Below are 15,931 nucleotides of genomic sequence, written 5' to 3'. Positions count from 1 at the left end.
GAATCGTGACTGGCTGCTTTCTGAATGAGGTAAGAGACGAGAAAGTGAATGAATGAATGAATGGAACGAGCGGACTGGAACGTCGTCCGCCTGCGTCACCGAGTCCACCGCGGAGGGATACGCGTCGCCCCAGCGCTGTAGTTCCGGGATCTGGGACTACTTCTCGGGATGGAGCAGAGGATAGGGGGGGAAAATCGTAACGGGCGCAAGAACACCAGGGAGCCGCACGTCGCCGCTAGCAGGTGCACACAGCGTAGAGGAAATCATAAATACGAGGCGGAAGATGGCGTAGCATATGGTGTTCTCCCCCCCGTTTCTATCCACGGAAGGCAGCTCCGGAACAAACCGCAACCTTGAGCTTTTCGCTGGAACAATGTCGCGGTAAGTTGAGCTCAGCAGCCGCTCCGCTGTTGTGTGGAACTATTAGCTTAAAGCTAAATGTAGCACGTAGGGCTAACAGCTGACAAGTCAATACAGGGACGTTTCGTTTATCAGCAGTCGGCCTGCACGTTTTATTTAGCTATTAGCAATTGTTCGTAAATTTATAAGTAGTGGAAGATGTGGCTGTAAAAAAAAAAGAAAAAAAAAAAGGTACTATTTTATCGCCCTGTAGCTGCACCAGACGTCAGCAGGGGTCTTGACGTAACGTTAAATTAGCTCCTCTCTTTCCAATGTTTTGCTTTTTAAAGCGCTTTTAAGTAAAAGTAAGCAAAGAATACTTGAACATATCGAGCAGTTTTCTGTGTTTATATCACACGTGGGTCACACGTTAGCCTTTCAGCATGCCTTTTTGGCTCAAATGACTGTTTTAATGACACTTATAATGCAAATAAATCATGCATTTTGTATAGAAATACAGTTATGTTCAAATAAACATACTCTGTAATGTTGTGATCTTTAGCCAGTCATACTGAATACAGAGGAGTCACTTGTTGCTGTATGTATAACCTAAATATAGCTCTTCTGTGCAATATAACCCAATAATCCCCAAGCAACCCCCTATATGCTTCTTATTATTTCTATTTTTACACTATGCTTAGACTTTTTAATGCTTATTTGCACAATTTTGCACCTTATTTCTTCTCCAAACAAGATTTTTTTTTTGCACATCCCATATTTTTCTTAAATGTCACATGTGTGAGCTCCTGGATGTCTTGAATTTCCCCTTGAATGAGTGAAATGTCTATCTGAATTAAGCTTTAATACTGCAGCCAGCTTTAACGCAGGATAATCAAAAGCTGTGTGCCATCACAGAGCTCATGCAGACTGAAAAGCAGCTCATTTACAGGGCTTTTCCCAGCATCTCCATATTCCCCTGCTGCTCTTGACAAAGCGGCGTTCCTGCTCATCACACTGACACACGCCTCGGTGTGTAATCGAGGCCGTGAGATGTGACGCGTGTGAGGAAGCCAGAAGAACGAGACAGTCTGCCAACGAGGCCCGACCGACCGACCGTCTATCATGATGCAGCCGGTGCTCACTTGGCGGGGCACACGGCGGTAATGATCTGACATACATGGCTGTGTAGGCAGAGGGGAGCATGAGTCACCGGTGTTGTGGCTGCTGCTGCTGCTGCTGCTGCTGCTGCTGTGAGGAACAACTGGAGGTGGAGGTGCAACGTGAAGGGGAGGGCGGCGTCGGGCCAGCACGCTGCCAGGACAACGCAAAACTATTTTATCACAGGAAAAAATAAAGAACCGGCCGCGCTGTTGTGAAAGAGTCGGTTGCTGTGCACACACGCCTGCCTCGTCTGTGCAGCAGGATGTAACACGCTGCTGTTCTTGCAGCAGGGTGTTGACCGGTGTGTGCAAACACAAGCGAGCGCAGCCACTCCTAGACAATAGAAAAGATGTTCTAGTGCAGAGTGAGAAGAAAAGAGTCCCTGTTGGAGGCTCAGCCAAGTCCTCTGACAAGTCACAAGAAGATGACAGTAACTAGATTACCCTAATGTTATCATATGTACTTTCAGTCAGTTAGCAGCGGTAACTCTAATGAATGGAGTTAGATTTTTCCAGGCACCTCGGTGTTATTGAGTTAGTGCAAGAAACATGAGGTCTTTATTTACTGTTAAATGCTGCTGTCTCGCCCGTCGTTGCTCATGTGTTTTGAAGGCTGCCCTGTTTAAATGAGTGCCTCTAATCTGCGTTGGGTGTAACGCGTACTGTAAAATCAGACAAGTTTGTCTCTCTACTAGGGTTGGTGTCCCTTTGGCATCTCTGTTTTTATTCGGTTATTGTGTAGAAAGTTGTAAATGAATAATAAGGACTGCATTATGGCCAAGTGGGATGTTTACATCATGTTTTGGAGTAATAATGTGAAGAACTGAACATTTTCTCGGCTGGTTGCTGATATGTTGATTTTATAGAATTACTAAACTCCTGATAGATGACTTTGTTTAGTTGTTAAAGTGTAGAAAAGTACAATTTTATGATTATATATTGAAAAATCTCTTATTTTACAGAAATAATGTATACACGCATGACCAAACTTGCAGTTTCTTAAACATTGTGCTGCAATTTATTTCCTCATATCTGCAAACATACGTCCACTGTTGTGTCTGAGAGCCTGACGTCTGCAGAAAATACTGTTTCTCCTCCGTTCTTACCAAATAAAGTGTTCAGTGGGTGATACAACTCCAGGGTCATTTAAACTCCAACACCAAAGGATAACCACATGTTGGCAATCAGATAAGGAACAATAAATGAGCTACTTTGACTCCAAAAATGAGGATTCAGATTGAGAAAAACATTTCTTTTTCCGTTGCTTCGGTGAATAAAATGCCAGATCTTAACGCGATTAATTGTTGTGGGTGTAAGTCGGCGCTTCCTTTCGCAGCAGAGTTCCACTATCAGCGTGTGTAATAGTTTGCAGGCGGGTTTCTATGTTCTGTAATGTTGGTTTTCTTGGCAGGTGATTAAACTGGTAATGTTCTTGTCAGGGAGTACCTCTAAAATCCCAGTGCTCCCCTGAGCTACACACACACAGCTGCCCTGAAAGCACTTGGCCGTCCTCCAGACCTCAAATTGATTTCTCATCTCTCTTAAGTCTTAAATCCCCCTTCAGATGCCGCAAGCCTGCTGCTAGAATGAATCATGTTGGCAGGCGGTTTGCATGCTGGTGAGCCTCTTTTGCAGGTTATGGTTGTTAGACTGTTGCGTCTGCTGGTGTGTGTTTTGTGTGTGGTTTACGGGCGCTTGCGTTCCAAATGCACACTGATATTGTGTGTTTGTATGTAGTGGGACCCTTTACATGTTTGGATGTTGTGTAGGAAGAAACTGAGAAACTCGTTGAGCACGAGTACATTTGTTGTGCGTGTCTTTAGATGTGCATCCTTTGGCTCCGACTTGCGGCTTTAATATATACGTTTATATGATGGCGGAGCAATTAAATGATTTAAAATGAAACAGAAAAAACAACAGCTTGACACAATGCATTGGCTAATTGCAAAGATGAGATGTGGTGAGAAACTAATGCTGTCATTTCATTTAAACAGATTTAAACTTGCAGGTGTTGTCGCTTATCAGTTCATGCTGTGTGATTCAGGCTGTGATTTGACTCACCGTCCATCCATCATCTATGCACCGCTTAGTCCTCACTCGGGTCATGGGGGGTTGGAGTCTATCCAGCGAAGACAGGTTCACCTGGACAGGTAACCAGTCTATCACAGGGCTACACTTGGAGACAGACAACCAAGCACACTCACATTCACACCTACGGACAATTTAGAATCACCAATTAACCTCAGCATGTTTCTGGATTGTGGGAGGAAGCCGGAGAACCTGGAGAGAACCCACGCTGCACGGGGAGAACATGGAGACTCCACGCAGAGTCCCCTTACTGGGACGCGAACCAGCGACCTTCTTGCTACGAGGCAACAGTGCTAACCACTGCTCCCACTGCAGCCCTTGACTAACCGTAGCCTCATTATTTAAGAGCCACACCTCGTATATTTTGCAGCATCTCTTTTCACGTTTAAGCCGTCGTGTCCGTGGTTACGCTTCTGATGGTGTCGTGTGTGGTAGCTCTCCATCGTGTGCTTTCAGTCTATTACACAGTGACTATTCAACTGAAGCTTGACTTAAAAATATTATATCGTAAATCAAACCACAATTCGACATCTTCTGCCACATATTATTCAGCTCTATTTTGTATTATGCAGCACATATCGTTCATAGCTGTGCAGTTTAGTGCTCATCCAAGATATCGGACTGAGTGGAATTTGTATAAAATGTGTGTTATTTGATTTTGTAGCTAATCTTAACAACATTGTCAAGCATTAAAATGAAGAGATGAGGAAGCATTTTGAATTGGCAGCTGTTTTTATTTATTGGCAGACGACATGTGCAACCCGTTCCACTCCCTCTGTTGGCGATACGACTAAAACCAGAGCAGCCTTTGATTCATTATTGGAAACAGTGTAGTAATGAAAATACGAATAAAAGCTGAACGTGCAGGAACTACCAAATTAGAAAACGGAAATGTGCTGAGGCAGCGAAAATCCATTTGTCAATTTGGTTCACCTTTAGGCAAGAAGGGTCTCTACCCAAAAAGTATTAGCTCCTGTTGGCTGCTTATGAAAATCATTGAATTTCTGATGAGGTTGAAGCATTTTGTCCTTAGAAGACACCCGGAAAACTGCAACTCTGTCATGTTTTTAGAAACCCGGTAGACCTGCTGGCAAGTGAAGCCATTTTAGCTGCATGTAGAGAAACTGTCTCTGGAGTTTTGTGTCTATCTCAATAGGGAGAACTAATTAGGCTATTTTGAGTGATTATCGTCTCGTAACGATAACCAGGAACTGGAAAGGCTGAGCAGTGGCTTCGATGCCACAGAGTGCGTCAGTAGTGCTGCACAGGGCTGGGCCACGTCAGGATTCATGCCAATACTGTTATCTACGGTTCTGATTAATAAAGTGGTGAAACTCTCTGAAAAGTACTCATGAATAAGATTAAAGTTACACAGAGAAAAAGCTTTTCACTAAATGAAAACATGTGAGTAGTGACTGGACTGCTCTAAAAATAGAGCAAATACACAAAGTTAAATAAGACAAATAGCCTCTGGTGAGCACAGCAGTCATATGGCAACGAAAAGAGACACAAGAACGTCCCTTCTCTCTCTCTCTCTCTCTCTCTCTCTCCCTCGGTATCTCTTCCTCTCTTGCTTTTTTGTTTGGAGTCTGCTAGAAGTCATGCCAGAGGAAGGAGTGTTGCACAATTTGTTGGACTCTCGGTTTCTTCGCTGAAAAGGTACCGGTGTCGTTTTTGATGACAGGCACAAGCTTGAGGTTGGAATGGATTTAGAGAAGATGCGTTATAAGACCATGAAAGGAGTAGAAGGAGCTGATAAAGTGGCAGACTGTATCAGACATTGTATGTGATTTGGTGTTGCTCTGCCGCCGTGTTTTTGATGCAGACGAATCCACCGATTTATTAAGTTAAACAGACTCTTTAATTCCAAGAGCGACGCTACGTCTCAGCGCTCTCCCTCAACCACACCGAGCGCTGTCACTCGTGTCTTTCTGAAGGACGCGTCTACTCGCTGTTTGGATGAACCGAATATTAAATTACCAACTTCTTCTCTTCCTGTGTTTGTTCTTTTCTGCAGAGTGACTATCAGCTGACCTGCTTTCTCCAGAGTGACTGCAATCTCTGCACACTGAAGCCATTCACTCCATCAACAAAATGTCAGGTAGAGATTCGCTAAGTTTACATTTTAACACAGGGTCTAAATACAAGGCCCTTCGTAGAGGCTTTTAATGCATTATACTGTGTTTTTCTGTTGCTAATGTATGATTCTTCTTGCGTCAGGCACCTACACACCAGCCCCTGGTGGGCCTTTCTCTGCTCTCACCCCAAGCATGTGGCCGCAGGACATTCTGGCCAAGTACCATCAAGTGAGAATATACGTTTATATATTGTCATAAAGAAAATAAGATTTACACGCTGTGACACATCTGCAAAATGTTTTCATGTTACACTGATATCTGCTTTTTTTTTTAATGTCTCTACAGAAGGACTCCTCAGAGCAGCCTGAGCTCCAGTACGATGAGTTCGGCTTCAGAATCGACACCGAGGGTATTTTGTTCAGACACACACTTTTTAAACACTGCTACAGTTTCTGAATCTCAGTGGAGATCTGGGGATAGATGCTACACACACACCGATCACACGTTGCATGTGACTTCAGAGTTGCTCTCTCACTTTTTTAATTTTTTTTTTCCATGCCGACTTCAGTTGAAGCATTAGTGTTTGTTTTTTTTTCTGTTTTCCAGCCTCCCTCTCCGTTATTAAATCACCCAATGTTCCGTCAGGCAGCAGCTTATTTTCGAAATTCATCTAATTGTCGACAGCTTTAATGCTGCCTTTTGTTTTTGCGTCAACATTCACATAACGAGTACAGTGCATGCCTTCAATTAGGGGAGTTCTGATTTTGGTTTTAACCACTTCCTCATGTGTTTTCACTTTCTAAGTAATGTTCCTCTTTGCTGCCATGCCTCCATCATGCTAGCTGACACTCAAATTTCAACTCAATTTTATTCACTTTTCCATCTTTCTTAATTTAAGAAGGTGCTTGGTACTGACCAGCGTTAATGTAAAGACAAACACTGCTAAAGCCGGATCTGTTATCTTCTCCCAGATGGGGAAGAGCCCAAGTCCTGTCTGGGCATCGAGGGGTCCCCCCAGCGTGAAGACCCCCAGCAGCGACTGCGCTGGCAAGCCCACCTGGAGTTCACCCACAACCACACGGTGGGAGACCTGACCTGGGAGCTCATCGATCCCGTCCTTCCACGCTCAGAGCGCCTGCGCTCCCTGGTTCTAGGTGGAATACCTCACAGCATGAGGCCACAGGTAACCAGAGCATCACACAGAACGGCTTGTAGCATTGCCTCCAAGTGGGACGCAGTGTTGTTTTTTGTTGCAAAAAAAGAATCACTGAATGAGAATGAAAGCTGTTTCTGTCTCCAAGGATGCAAAATAAATTTTAATGATGCTCTCTCTGTTAGCTCTGGATGCGTCTGTCTGGAGCGCTGCAAAAGAAGAGGACCTCTGAGATCTCCTACAGAGAAATCATCAAGAACAGCTCTAATGATGACACCTCTACAGCTAAACAGGTAAAAACCCCAGACATCTGTGCACAAAAAACGTATTTGATAGCTGTTAAGGTACAAATAGTACTGTCGGAAGTCCAAGAATCGACGTTAACATATTCAGAAATAATTACTTTCACTTACAACTGATTAAAACTAAATACATTCTAGAGATTAGATTGGTAGGAATGGGCTCCTCACATTGCAATTTTTATATTTTTCCCTCTACCTCCTCTCCCTAATCGTCCTTAGTCTTCTTTAAAATAATCATCCATTGTTCACCTGTGTCCCTCAGATAGAGAAGGACCTGTTACGGACGATGCCAACCAACGCGTGTTTCAGTAATCTGGCCAGTGTTGGAGTGCCACGACTGAGACGGGTCCTGAGAGGCCTGGCCTGGCTCTACCCAGACATCGGCTACTGTCAGGGCACTGGCATGGTGAGTAAGTTCACTCTCACCTGCAGTTTCTTAACACTGTGTACTTGTTGTAACACCTCCTTTTTACTCTTCCCATCTTCCAGGTGGTGTCCTGTCTGCTGCTCTTCCTCGAGGAGGAGGACGCGCTGTGGATGATGTGCGCCCTCATCGAAGACCTGCTTCCTCCGTCCTACTTCTCCTCCACTCTGCTGGGCGTCCAAACGGACCAGAGGGTTCTCCGTCAGCTCATCGTTCAGTACCTGCCGGCCCTCGACCGCCTCCTGCAGGAGCACGACATAGGTACTGATCAGGAAGGATGGTGGGGAGTTGATAGATGTTAACAAAAAAAAATTAATCTGACATGTTTTGGTGAATTACAACGTCTGAATTGAATTGCATACCAACTTATTGCATATAACATCCTCCTTCTCCAGAGTTGTCGCTGATCACGCTGCACTGGTTCCTCACGTCGTTTGCCAGCGTGGTGGACATCCGTCTGCTCCTCAGGATCTGGGATCTGCTCTTCTATCAAGGCTCACTGGTGCTCTTCCAGGTCACACTGGGCATGCTCAAGATTAAGGTAGCTGCTCCCAAACCTATGTTCCTCAATCTTAATCTACAGGCTGATTATAATTTACAAAATGCTGAGATGCTTCATAGTTATTTTGTTGTCTCAGTCACTCAGTTTGTGAAGCCGCATATTAGATTTTTTTTATGGATGATGAGGAAGTAATGTCAGAACAGAAACCATCCCCACACCGATGATTCTTACCACTGAAATTCGCTTCCTGACTCCAGGAGGAGGAGCTCGTGTCGTCGGAGAACTCCGCATCCATTTTCAACACTCTGTCAGACTTGCCGAGCCAGCTGAAAGACGGGCCGGCGGTTCTCGGGGAGGCGATGAGGCTAGCAGGGACGCTTTCCCAGGAAACTCTGGAGGCTCACCGACACAAACATCTCGCCTATATACTGAATGAACAGGCGCAGCTCAACAATGGGAACAACACAACGCTCAACACTAACCTCAACAAGGTCAGTTGCTTTGGTCTTTGCAAAGCTAATGTGCTGAAATGTCGGTTATTTTGTCAGAGGCTAAACAAATGATGTAGTGTGTGTTTTAGCTTTGGAGGTGTACGTGTCTACTCTTAAAGCTTTTGATAAAAAGAGCAAAGTATTCATCCCGTGTTCGTATACGTTCAGGTGGTGAGGAGACAGTCTCTGCGCAGGAAATCCACCCTGAGCTCCTTGCTGTTTGGGGAGGACGAGGCAGAAGCGCTGAAGTCAAAGAACATTAAGCAGACAGAGTTGGTGGCTGCCCTGAGAGAAGCCATAGCTCGCACTGCAGAGCACTTCCACTGCCTGGACCCGCGTCACTCCAGCACCGTGGGTTCACACACTGCAGTGTTTCTATCGTATTGTCAACTATGAACCAGCTAAAAAATAAGAGGAGGGATTCTCTCATTTGCTGGCATATCAGCCCAAATGGTTTAGCTCTTAAATGTGTGATCCATTTACTGTAGATACCCCCATTAATTCTGACCTCACTCGTCTCTCCAGGACCTGACTCCAGACTACTCCATGGAGAGCCACCAGCGAGATCACGAGAACTTTCTCGTGGTGTCTCGAAACCGGCGAAGACGGGCGAAGGCGTTGCTGGACTTTGAGCGCCACGACGACGATGAATTGGGCTTCAGGAAGAACGACATCATCACCGTGAGTCGCTGTTTACACACAAACAGAACGCGTCTCATCGTTTACACCCACATGTCACCTTCACTCATTTTTATCTTTCTCCTCAGATCATCTCACAAAAAGATGAGCACTGCTGGGTCGGTGAGCTCAACGGCCTCAGAGGTGTGTGCTCTCAGTTGCTGCTGTTTGGATCAGTTATTTGTTTTATCGTTTGTTTCACAAGATGCATTTTCTGTTTGTGACAGGTTGGTTTCCAGCAAAGTTCGTGGAGATTCTAGACGAAAGAAGCAAAGAGGTGCCGACGCATTTACATTTTTAAATCGTCTGAGTCGCGCAGCAAATGTTTCTTGCTGTGTCATGTATTATTTGTAAGCCTTGAGCATTAATTCAACACCGGCTGTCGTGTCTGTCCCCAGTACTCACTAGCAGGTGATGACTCCGTGACAGAGGCGGTGACGGATCTGGCCAGAGGCACTTTGTGTCCAGCTCTGAAAGCCATCTTTCAGCACGGTCTCAAGAAGCCGTCTATACTGGGAGGGCCCTGTCACCCGTGGCTATTCATCGAGGAGGTGGGAGAGCTTGTTATAATTCATCATGGCACCGCGGTTCACACAGTTCGCATCAATTTCCAACATCATTCTCTTTCTGCTTCCCTTTCAGGCAGCCAGTAGGGAGGTCGAGAGGGACTTCAACTCGGTCTACTCGAGACTGGTGCTGTGTAAAACCTACAGGTACAAACGCACACAGTGTCTTTGTGGGGTTTTTTTGTTTTGTCTAAATTTCTGCTCAGTCAAGAATTTAATGTGCTCGATTTGCAATGGATGGAAACCAAGATGAGATGTTTACCTCCCGCTAGGAAAATAAATAAGGATCTCATTGTTGTCTGCATTTATGAGAGAGTTTCTAGCAGTACACTGTCATAAGTAGCAGCTCATTATCTTTGGTATTTAACAGGTTGGATGAAGATGGGAAAGTTCTAACACCAGAGGAGCTGCTATACAGAGTGAGTACACATTTAATCTACTTGTTTGGGGGGAAAAAGTCATTTTAGCTCTCATAAATGTAGGAATGAATCTGAAGGTTACGTTCAGACTTCAGGCAAAATGGCCCAAATGTTTTGAAAAATACATTTACTTGTTGCTCACATGTGACACAGATCTGTTTTTTATATACCAGTGTGAACACTTCAAAATGAGCTACTAAAATCAGATACAGCTATGATTTTTCTTTGCAGTGTAATCTGAATATCTGAACTCAGTGTTTTACCAGGAGAGTTTTGTGGAGAGTTGTTGACAGACACAAGATTACTTTCATCAGCAAATGCCGTGGCAGCATCAAACTTCATCTGGATGATTCTCGGGGAATGATGGGACACCGATGCCAAGAGTCGGAGATGTTTCCGATCGACTTGGATAAATTCTGTTAGCTTCTAATTCCTAAAGCACAAAGAGTGACTTAGAACAAAAATCTAACGATTAGTCACTACTTGAAAACTCTTACTGTACTATAAACTGTTTTCCATTAAAAGTAATCTCTGACATCCTGATATTTTAGCCAAAATCTGTTTGAGTGAAGTCCTTTCCAGACCAAAAAAAAAAGAAGCCATAATTACAAATGTCACTCACAAATTCGCCGGCTTCCACTGCACATCAGCTGACTTAATGTGTTCACAAGTTTCATGTGACATCTTTGTTCTTGTTGTTTTGTGCAATGACCAGTTCACACTGGAGTCTGATGGCGGCCACATTATAAGATATGATGCCAACAACCAAACAAAATACATACATCAAAGCAATAAGTCCAAATTTGGCACTATGGCTTCCAGCCTGACCTGCAGCCTACGATGTTCTCAGTTATTTATGACCTCCAGTCATAAGTATACCAGTCTTGTCACTTTAATGAGGCCTGGATTACCTTGAGCCTGAAGCAATGAACAAAAGTAGGAAACCCACGAGCGCCCTCTGTTGGCTCTTCCCAGGCGGTGCAGTCGGTCAACATGAGCCACGACTCGGCACACGCTCAGATGGACGTCAAATTCAGATCGCTCGTCTGCGTCGGCCTCAAGTAAGTTTTCTTCAAGTGATCAGACCGTTCAGTTCTGCGAGTAAACGCGCTCGCTTTGTCAGGCCTGTTTCCTAACATGCCCGTCTCTCCAGTGAACAGGTGCTGCACCTGTGGTTGGAGGTGTTGTGCTCCAGCATGGCTGCCGTGGAGAAATGGTATCACCCGTGGTCGTTCCTCCGTAGTCCTGGATGGGTGCAGATCAAGTGTGAGCTCAGGTAAGAAAACCCACCTTACAAATTAAGGAGGTTAAACTGCTTTCAACCACTATTTTCCACATTTACCATCCAGAATTCAGCAGTGAAAATATCAAAGAATGTGTCAAAGAGCCATAAAGAACAAAAAATAAACAAAAAGGCAAGTTGTGTGTTAATGAGGACACACAATCAGGCCAATAAAACTAACAATAACCACTGCTTTCTGTCTTCTCAGGGTCCTATCAAAGTTTGCCTTCAGTCTCTCCCAAGATTGCGAGCTACCCGACAAGAAAGAGGTGAGCCGAGGAGATCAAGTGTGACTAATCGAAAACAACATGTTAGAACTCAGGAGAGAACAACTTTATGACTTTATGCCGTTTCAGAAATCTCCTATTCAGAAAGCGGAAGTTATGGATGTGCTGGTTCAGCATCACCTCTTTAGTTGGGACATCTAGGTAACGTGACGAGACCGTCGGCACTGTAGTCACGAGTTAGACGCCTTCGCTGTTCAGATTTAGTTACCTTGTTGCACGCTTCCTGTTTGGATTGAGTTTTAAAAGGAAAAGCTGGTAGGATCGCCCTGCTTCCTGTAGGTCTTTAATACACGTTGACGTGATGGTTAAATCCCTGTAGCTGCTCCTGTCTTCGCTAGAATAGAGAAAATCCCTGATAATGCCTGTGCTTTTTCTGCTGTAACGAGTCCAGTGCACATCATTAGTTACCACATGACAGAAAACTAAAAACCTCTGGCCAGACTCCAGATGTCAAAGCATTTTCTTGCATCGTCAGAAAAAGTCCCTCCTTTTTCAGAAATGTCTCATTGGCGTTTGGTCAGAAGGTTAAAACCGTGCGGCGGAGCTGCTCTGTGTAATGCACTATTGATTTTTGCCTTTAAGTAAAAGCCTTTCCACGTTTCATCCGTTTCCCAGGAGAAGGAGCAGAAGCCGCTCAAAGAAGGAGTGCAGGACATGCTGGTGAAACATCACCTCTTCAGCTGGGACATAGACGGCTAGAATCCTCCCCAGTGTTCCTGTAGATTTGATGTTTCCTCACCTTTTTGTTACGTCGGCTAAAGGACTGTCATCTTTGGAGAATGGTAACACCCAAAAGTAATGACTGAAACCCATCATGAAGTGCAACTGGCTTGTGTGTGCTGAAGCATGTGTACATTGTAGTGCATACTTTATTTTTTTTGTGCATACTAGTGTCGGAGTTTCACTACAAGGTTCAATAAACGACATGTGAAGCACTCCTGTAGTACAGAATAGTCTGTACCTGTACAAGTTGTGTCCAAACTGTAAGTATTCCTTCTTGGGTATTCAGAGTCCCGGGAGACGTTTCTGTAAAGTCCCCAAATTTAAAGACCAAAAAAATAGAACATTCCTGCACATGAAGCTGTAAAGTTCCACACTATTTTTGAGAGGAATGGTGCTTACCTCAACATCCTGAACTCCATAATCTTATTTCATGAAACACTCACGTTGCACATGCCGAGTAAAGCCTTTTTCAGGTTGCGATGGAGTAAGTGTGCTACCCCGACACAGTGGTAGCCAACAGCCTGCACTTGTAAGATATGATGTACATGAAGCAGATGATTTGTGTTACATAAATACATGTTACAAAATATATATATATATATATAATCTATAACTTGTAATGTTTTGGTTCTTTTTGTATATAAACACATTAGTTTGTTTTCACTAAATGTCCCGTCGCAGGTTAAAGCAGACTTCAAAGTGCATTTACATACGAAAACAGAAGCTACAGTCGTCCTCAAACGTATTCACAACCTTCCATTAAAGAAAAACTCACAACAGTCACTCAAATAACTAGAAACTGAAAAAAGTAATAATAAATAAAAATTTGCTAAATTATAATTTAGTGAAATAAGACGTTGCTTTTGAATTGTGGTTGAAAGGGATAATTTAAAAAAACAAAACTGTCTAATTGTAGCACTTTGCTGATGAGCAGTGGTCCAGAATACCTGTCAACAGGTGCACAAGTCTGACTGAGAGTTACAGGAAACACCTGATGATGGCAGTGATTGGCTCAGAGGGTTGTTCAGCTACATGTTAGTTTATGGCTCCCATCATGCTTGTTTGCTTATTTTTTTTTTAATATTTCTGTTGAACCACAATTCCAAAGCAACGTCATGGTGTTCATTAAATTTTTATTTATTATTACTTTTGTCAATTTCAGCTTATTTCAGTGATGTTTTCCAGTCTTTAATGGGAGGTTGTGAATACATCTGAGGACGACTTTATATTATATTGATATTCCTCAACAAGAAATGATGTTTGCTTGTTATATTTTTTAGGACATTTTGTTTTTCGGACAGCGCTGTTGTTGTTTCGGTTGTTACTCCTGCCAAGCTGATTCCATCTTTAACTGTAATTTCAGTTAAGGTTTGTTTTTTACTTCCACTAGTATGTGTAATTCTCCTGTGTGCAGAAAACAAAACCAACTCGGTTTCTGGGTTTCCTTGACTGTAGCTGTTCTATCAAACTTGAAGCTTCTGGTGTCTGCTCAGAGACGACTTCCCACCTGTGACGTATGACACTACTGATGAAACCTCAGCACTCTCCTGTATATAAACTGACAACACGCTGAACCCGTCCCTCCTGCTGTCGAATCATTCCAAATGTGTTTTCACTCGCGTCACATGTAGTGAGATTAAGAGGAAAAATGCACATAAATAAGCAGCACTGTTGAAAAGTTCAGTAAAGTGTGTTTATTCATGGTCTGGGGTTGTTTTTTTTTTTTATTATTATTATTATTTTGTGGCAAAGTGTTTTAAAATGTCACAACATGGTAACAGCGACAGGCCATAACGCATGAAGTACTAGAGTTACAAGTAGTACGGCATGTCTTATAATCATTAGCAGCTGCTGGAGTGACGACGTGTGTGTGTGTGTGTGTGTGTGTGCTGTGTTTGTACTATACGGTTTGTACATGGACTGACGATGGAAGCGTGACGGATACTGCTGAATCTAAGAGCGCGAGTGAGAGAGTAGGTGGAGAGATTCCCACCATCCAGGAGTAAATGTTATGCATGTATGCCAAATAAATAACTGACAATTATAAAATGCAACACCTTTTTTTTTTCTTTTTATACATTTTCCATATATCTAGAATTTTAAATGTGCCCTCTGCTACATTCATTTGTGATTTGCATACATTTTTTTTGTACAACGGCATCTTTCCAATCGGTACGACTAACAGCTAATTTACATATGCGGTATAAATAGTACAACTGTCTTATCATTGCAAATACACAGGGAATGCGTGGGGGGGAGTTTCACTTGATAGCTGCTCGTATTGGTATTGGACCCCTTTTTGTCTTGCCTTCCCTCCCCTGAGCCGGAGAGCCGATGCCACAGACAAAAATTAAATAAAATCAACATCCTGAGTGAGGCTAACCTCAAAAGCCCACACTGCTTTCTGTCACCCAGAACCACTCGGGAGTAGTAAAGGCAGCTGACGATAAAATGCATAAAAAGGTGTATGCTTTTGGTGTGACGCATACCCCCCTGTTGTGTTCCCTTTTTTTAAAAAATAAAAACTATATGACCTGGTGTAAAAAGGCAAGGAGTAGTAAGACTGAGGAGTGTGTCTCGCTCCGAACACGTGTATCCTTAATGGTTTGTGGAATGAAGACACTTGGTGGAGTGATCGAGAAGGGAGGTCTGCACTGGGCGGGGCGGGGAGGCGGGACGAGAGGGCGATTCAGCAGTTTCCTATCCCCGACGAGGACGGCGCCGCTGTCGAGTTGGTGCTGCTGTTCTGGCCTTTTCCTTTGTGCCTCTGGCCGCCCCGTCTCCGTCCACCACCCCCGGACTTTGGCTGCAAGAGGAGAGAAAAGACTCGATAAGGCCTCGCCTGCTCAGAAACACGCTTCTCAAAAAAACGAGGCACCACAAGCTCGCTTCATCAAACGCCATCCTCGCAACTCTCAACACGGTTTACCTTGTTCTCTTTGTTGCCCTCCTTTATTTGAGGGTCATCATCTCCCTCTCCCTTCAGAGGCAAGCAGAAGAGAGGGCGAGAGTGCAAAGGAGTGATGCGCAAGTTAGATGAAAGAAGTCAGAGTTAGAAAGGAAAAGCAGCGTTAGTGCAAGTACCCAGCAAGAGGCAGGAAATCCAGAGAAACACAGGAAGAGCACAACCACGCACAATTTGCACAACGCCGTATGTTTTCGGCTTTATTTGTCGACTGGTGACTCACCGGCTGTGTCGTGTTGGGGCCCGCTGGCTGTGCTATCGTCGCCGCGTCGTCGCCGGCTGCCACGGTGCCGTCCTCTTTTCGGAGCGGTGCCTTTTTTGTAGACTGCATTTTGATTTGTGGAGGTTTGGAGTTTGATGGCATGTTATTGGTGGATTGCAACAGCTGGAGAAAAAAAAAAAGGAGCTAGTTGTGAAATAATACAAGAAGTTCTGCATCTCAGTCTGAAGTCATGTCTGGAGTTAAAGTCTCAC

The 15,931-nt window shown here is 44.0% G+C and overlaps 1 protein-coding gene and 1 long non-coding RNA gene across 2 annotated transcripts; one reads left to right on the top strand and one right to left on the bottom strand.

Moving 5' to 3' along the window:
- Positions 1-218: 218 nt before the first annotated feature.
- sgsm3 (small G protein signaling modulator 3) lies at positions 219-13,102 on the top strand. Its single transcript, XM_008295453.1, has 21 exons — positions 219-381; positions 5,605-5,688; positions 5,808-5,893; positions 6,011-6,074; positions 6,637-6,848; positions 7,004-7,111; positions 7,383-7,526; positions 7,610-7,805; positions 7,940-8,085; positions 8,304-8,537; positions 8,706-8,888; positions 9,063-9,218; positions 9,305-9,359; positions 9,443-9,492; positions 9,614-9,766; positions 9,858-9,928; positions 10,152-10,200; positions 11,176-11,261; positions 11,354-11,476; positions 11,691-11,751; positions 12,385-13,102. Exons 2-21 carry the CDS (start codon positions 5,682-5,684, stop codon positions 12,466-12,468), a joined length of 2,268 nt encoding a protein of 755 aa, XP_008293675.1. The 5' UTR covers positions 219-381; positions 5,605-5,681; the 3' UTR covers positions 12,469-13,102.
- Positions 13,103-14,166: 1,064 nt separating this feature from the next.
- On the bottom strand, positions 14,167-15,873 carry LOC103367431 (uncharacterized). Its single transcript, XR_520728.1, has 2 exons — positions 15,681-15,873; positions 14,167-15,298 (listed from the first exon to the last, which is right to left on the bottom strand). It is a non-coding gene; the product is annotated as an uncharacterized LOC103367431 (long non-coding RNA).
- Between the last annotated feature and the right edge of the window lie 58 nt (positions 15,874-15,931).

Source organism: Stegastes partitus, unplaced genomic scaffold, assembly GCF_000690725.1.
Source record: "Stegastes partitus isolate 25-593 unplaced genomic scaffold, Stegastes_partitus-1.0.2 Scaffold1049, whole genome shotgun sequence".
NCBI lineage: Eukaryota > Metazoa > Chordata > Actinopteri > Pomacentridae > Stegastes > Stegastes partitus.
The sequence above is the reverse complement of the archived record's forward strand: the minus strand, read 5'-3'. Positions and strand labels throughout refer to the sequence as shown.

Excerpts from the sequence above, each read along its gene's own strand:
- sgsm3 (XM_008295453.1), top strand. Across the intron at positions 9,929-10,151 it reads GTGCTGTGTAAAACCTACAG|GTTGGATGAAGATGGGAAAG; the intron begins GTACAAACGCAC and ends GGTATTTAACAG. Across the intron at positions 11,752-12,384 it reads AGCTACCCGACAAGAAAGAG|GAGAAGGAGCAGAAGCCGCT; the intron begins GTGAGCCGAGGA and ends TCCGTTTCCCAG.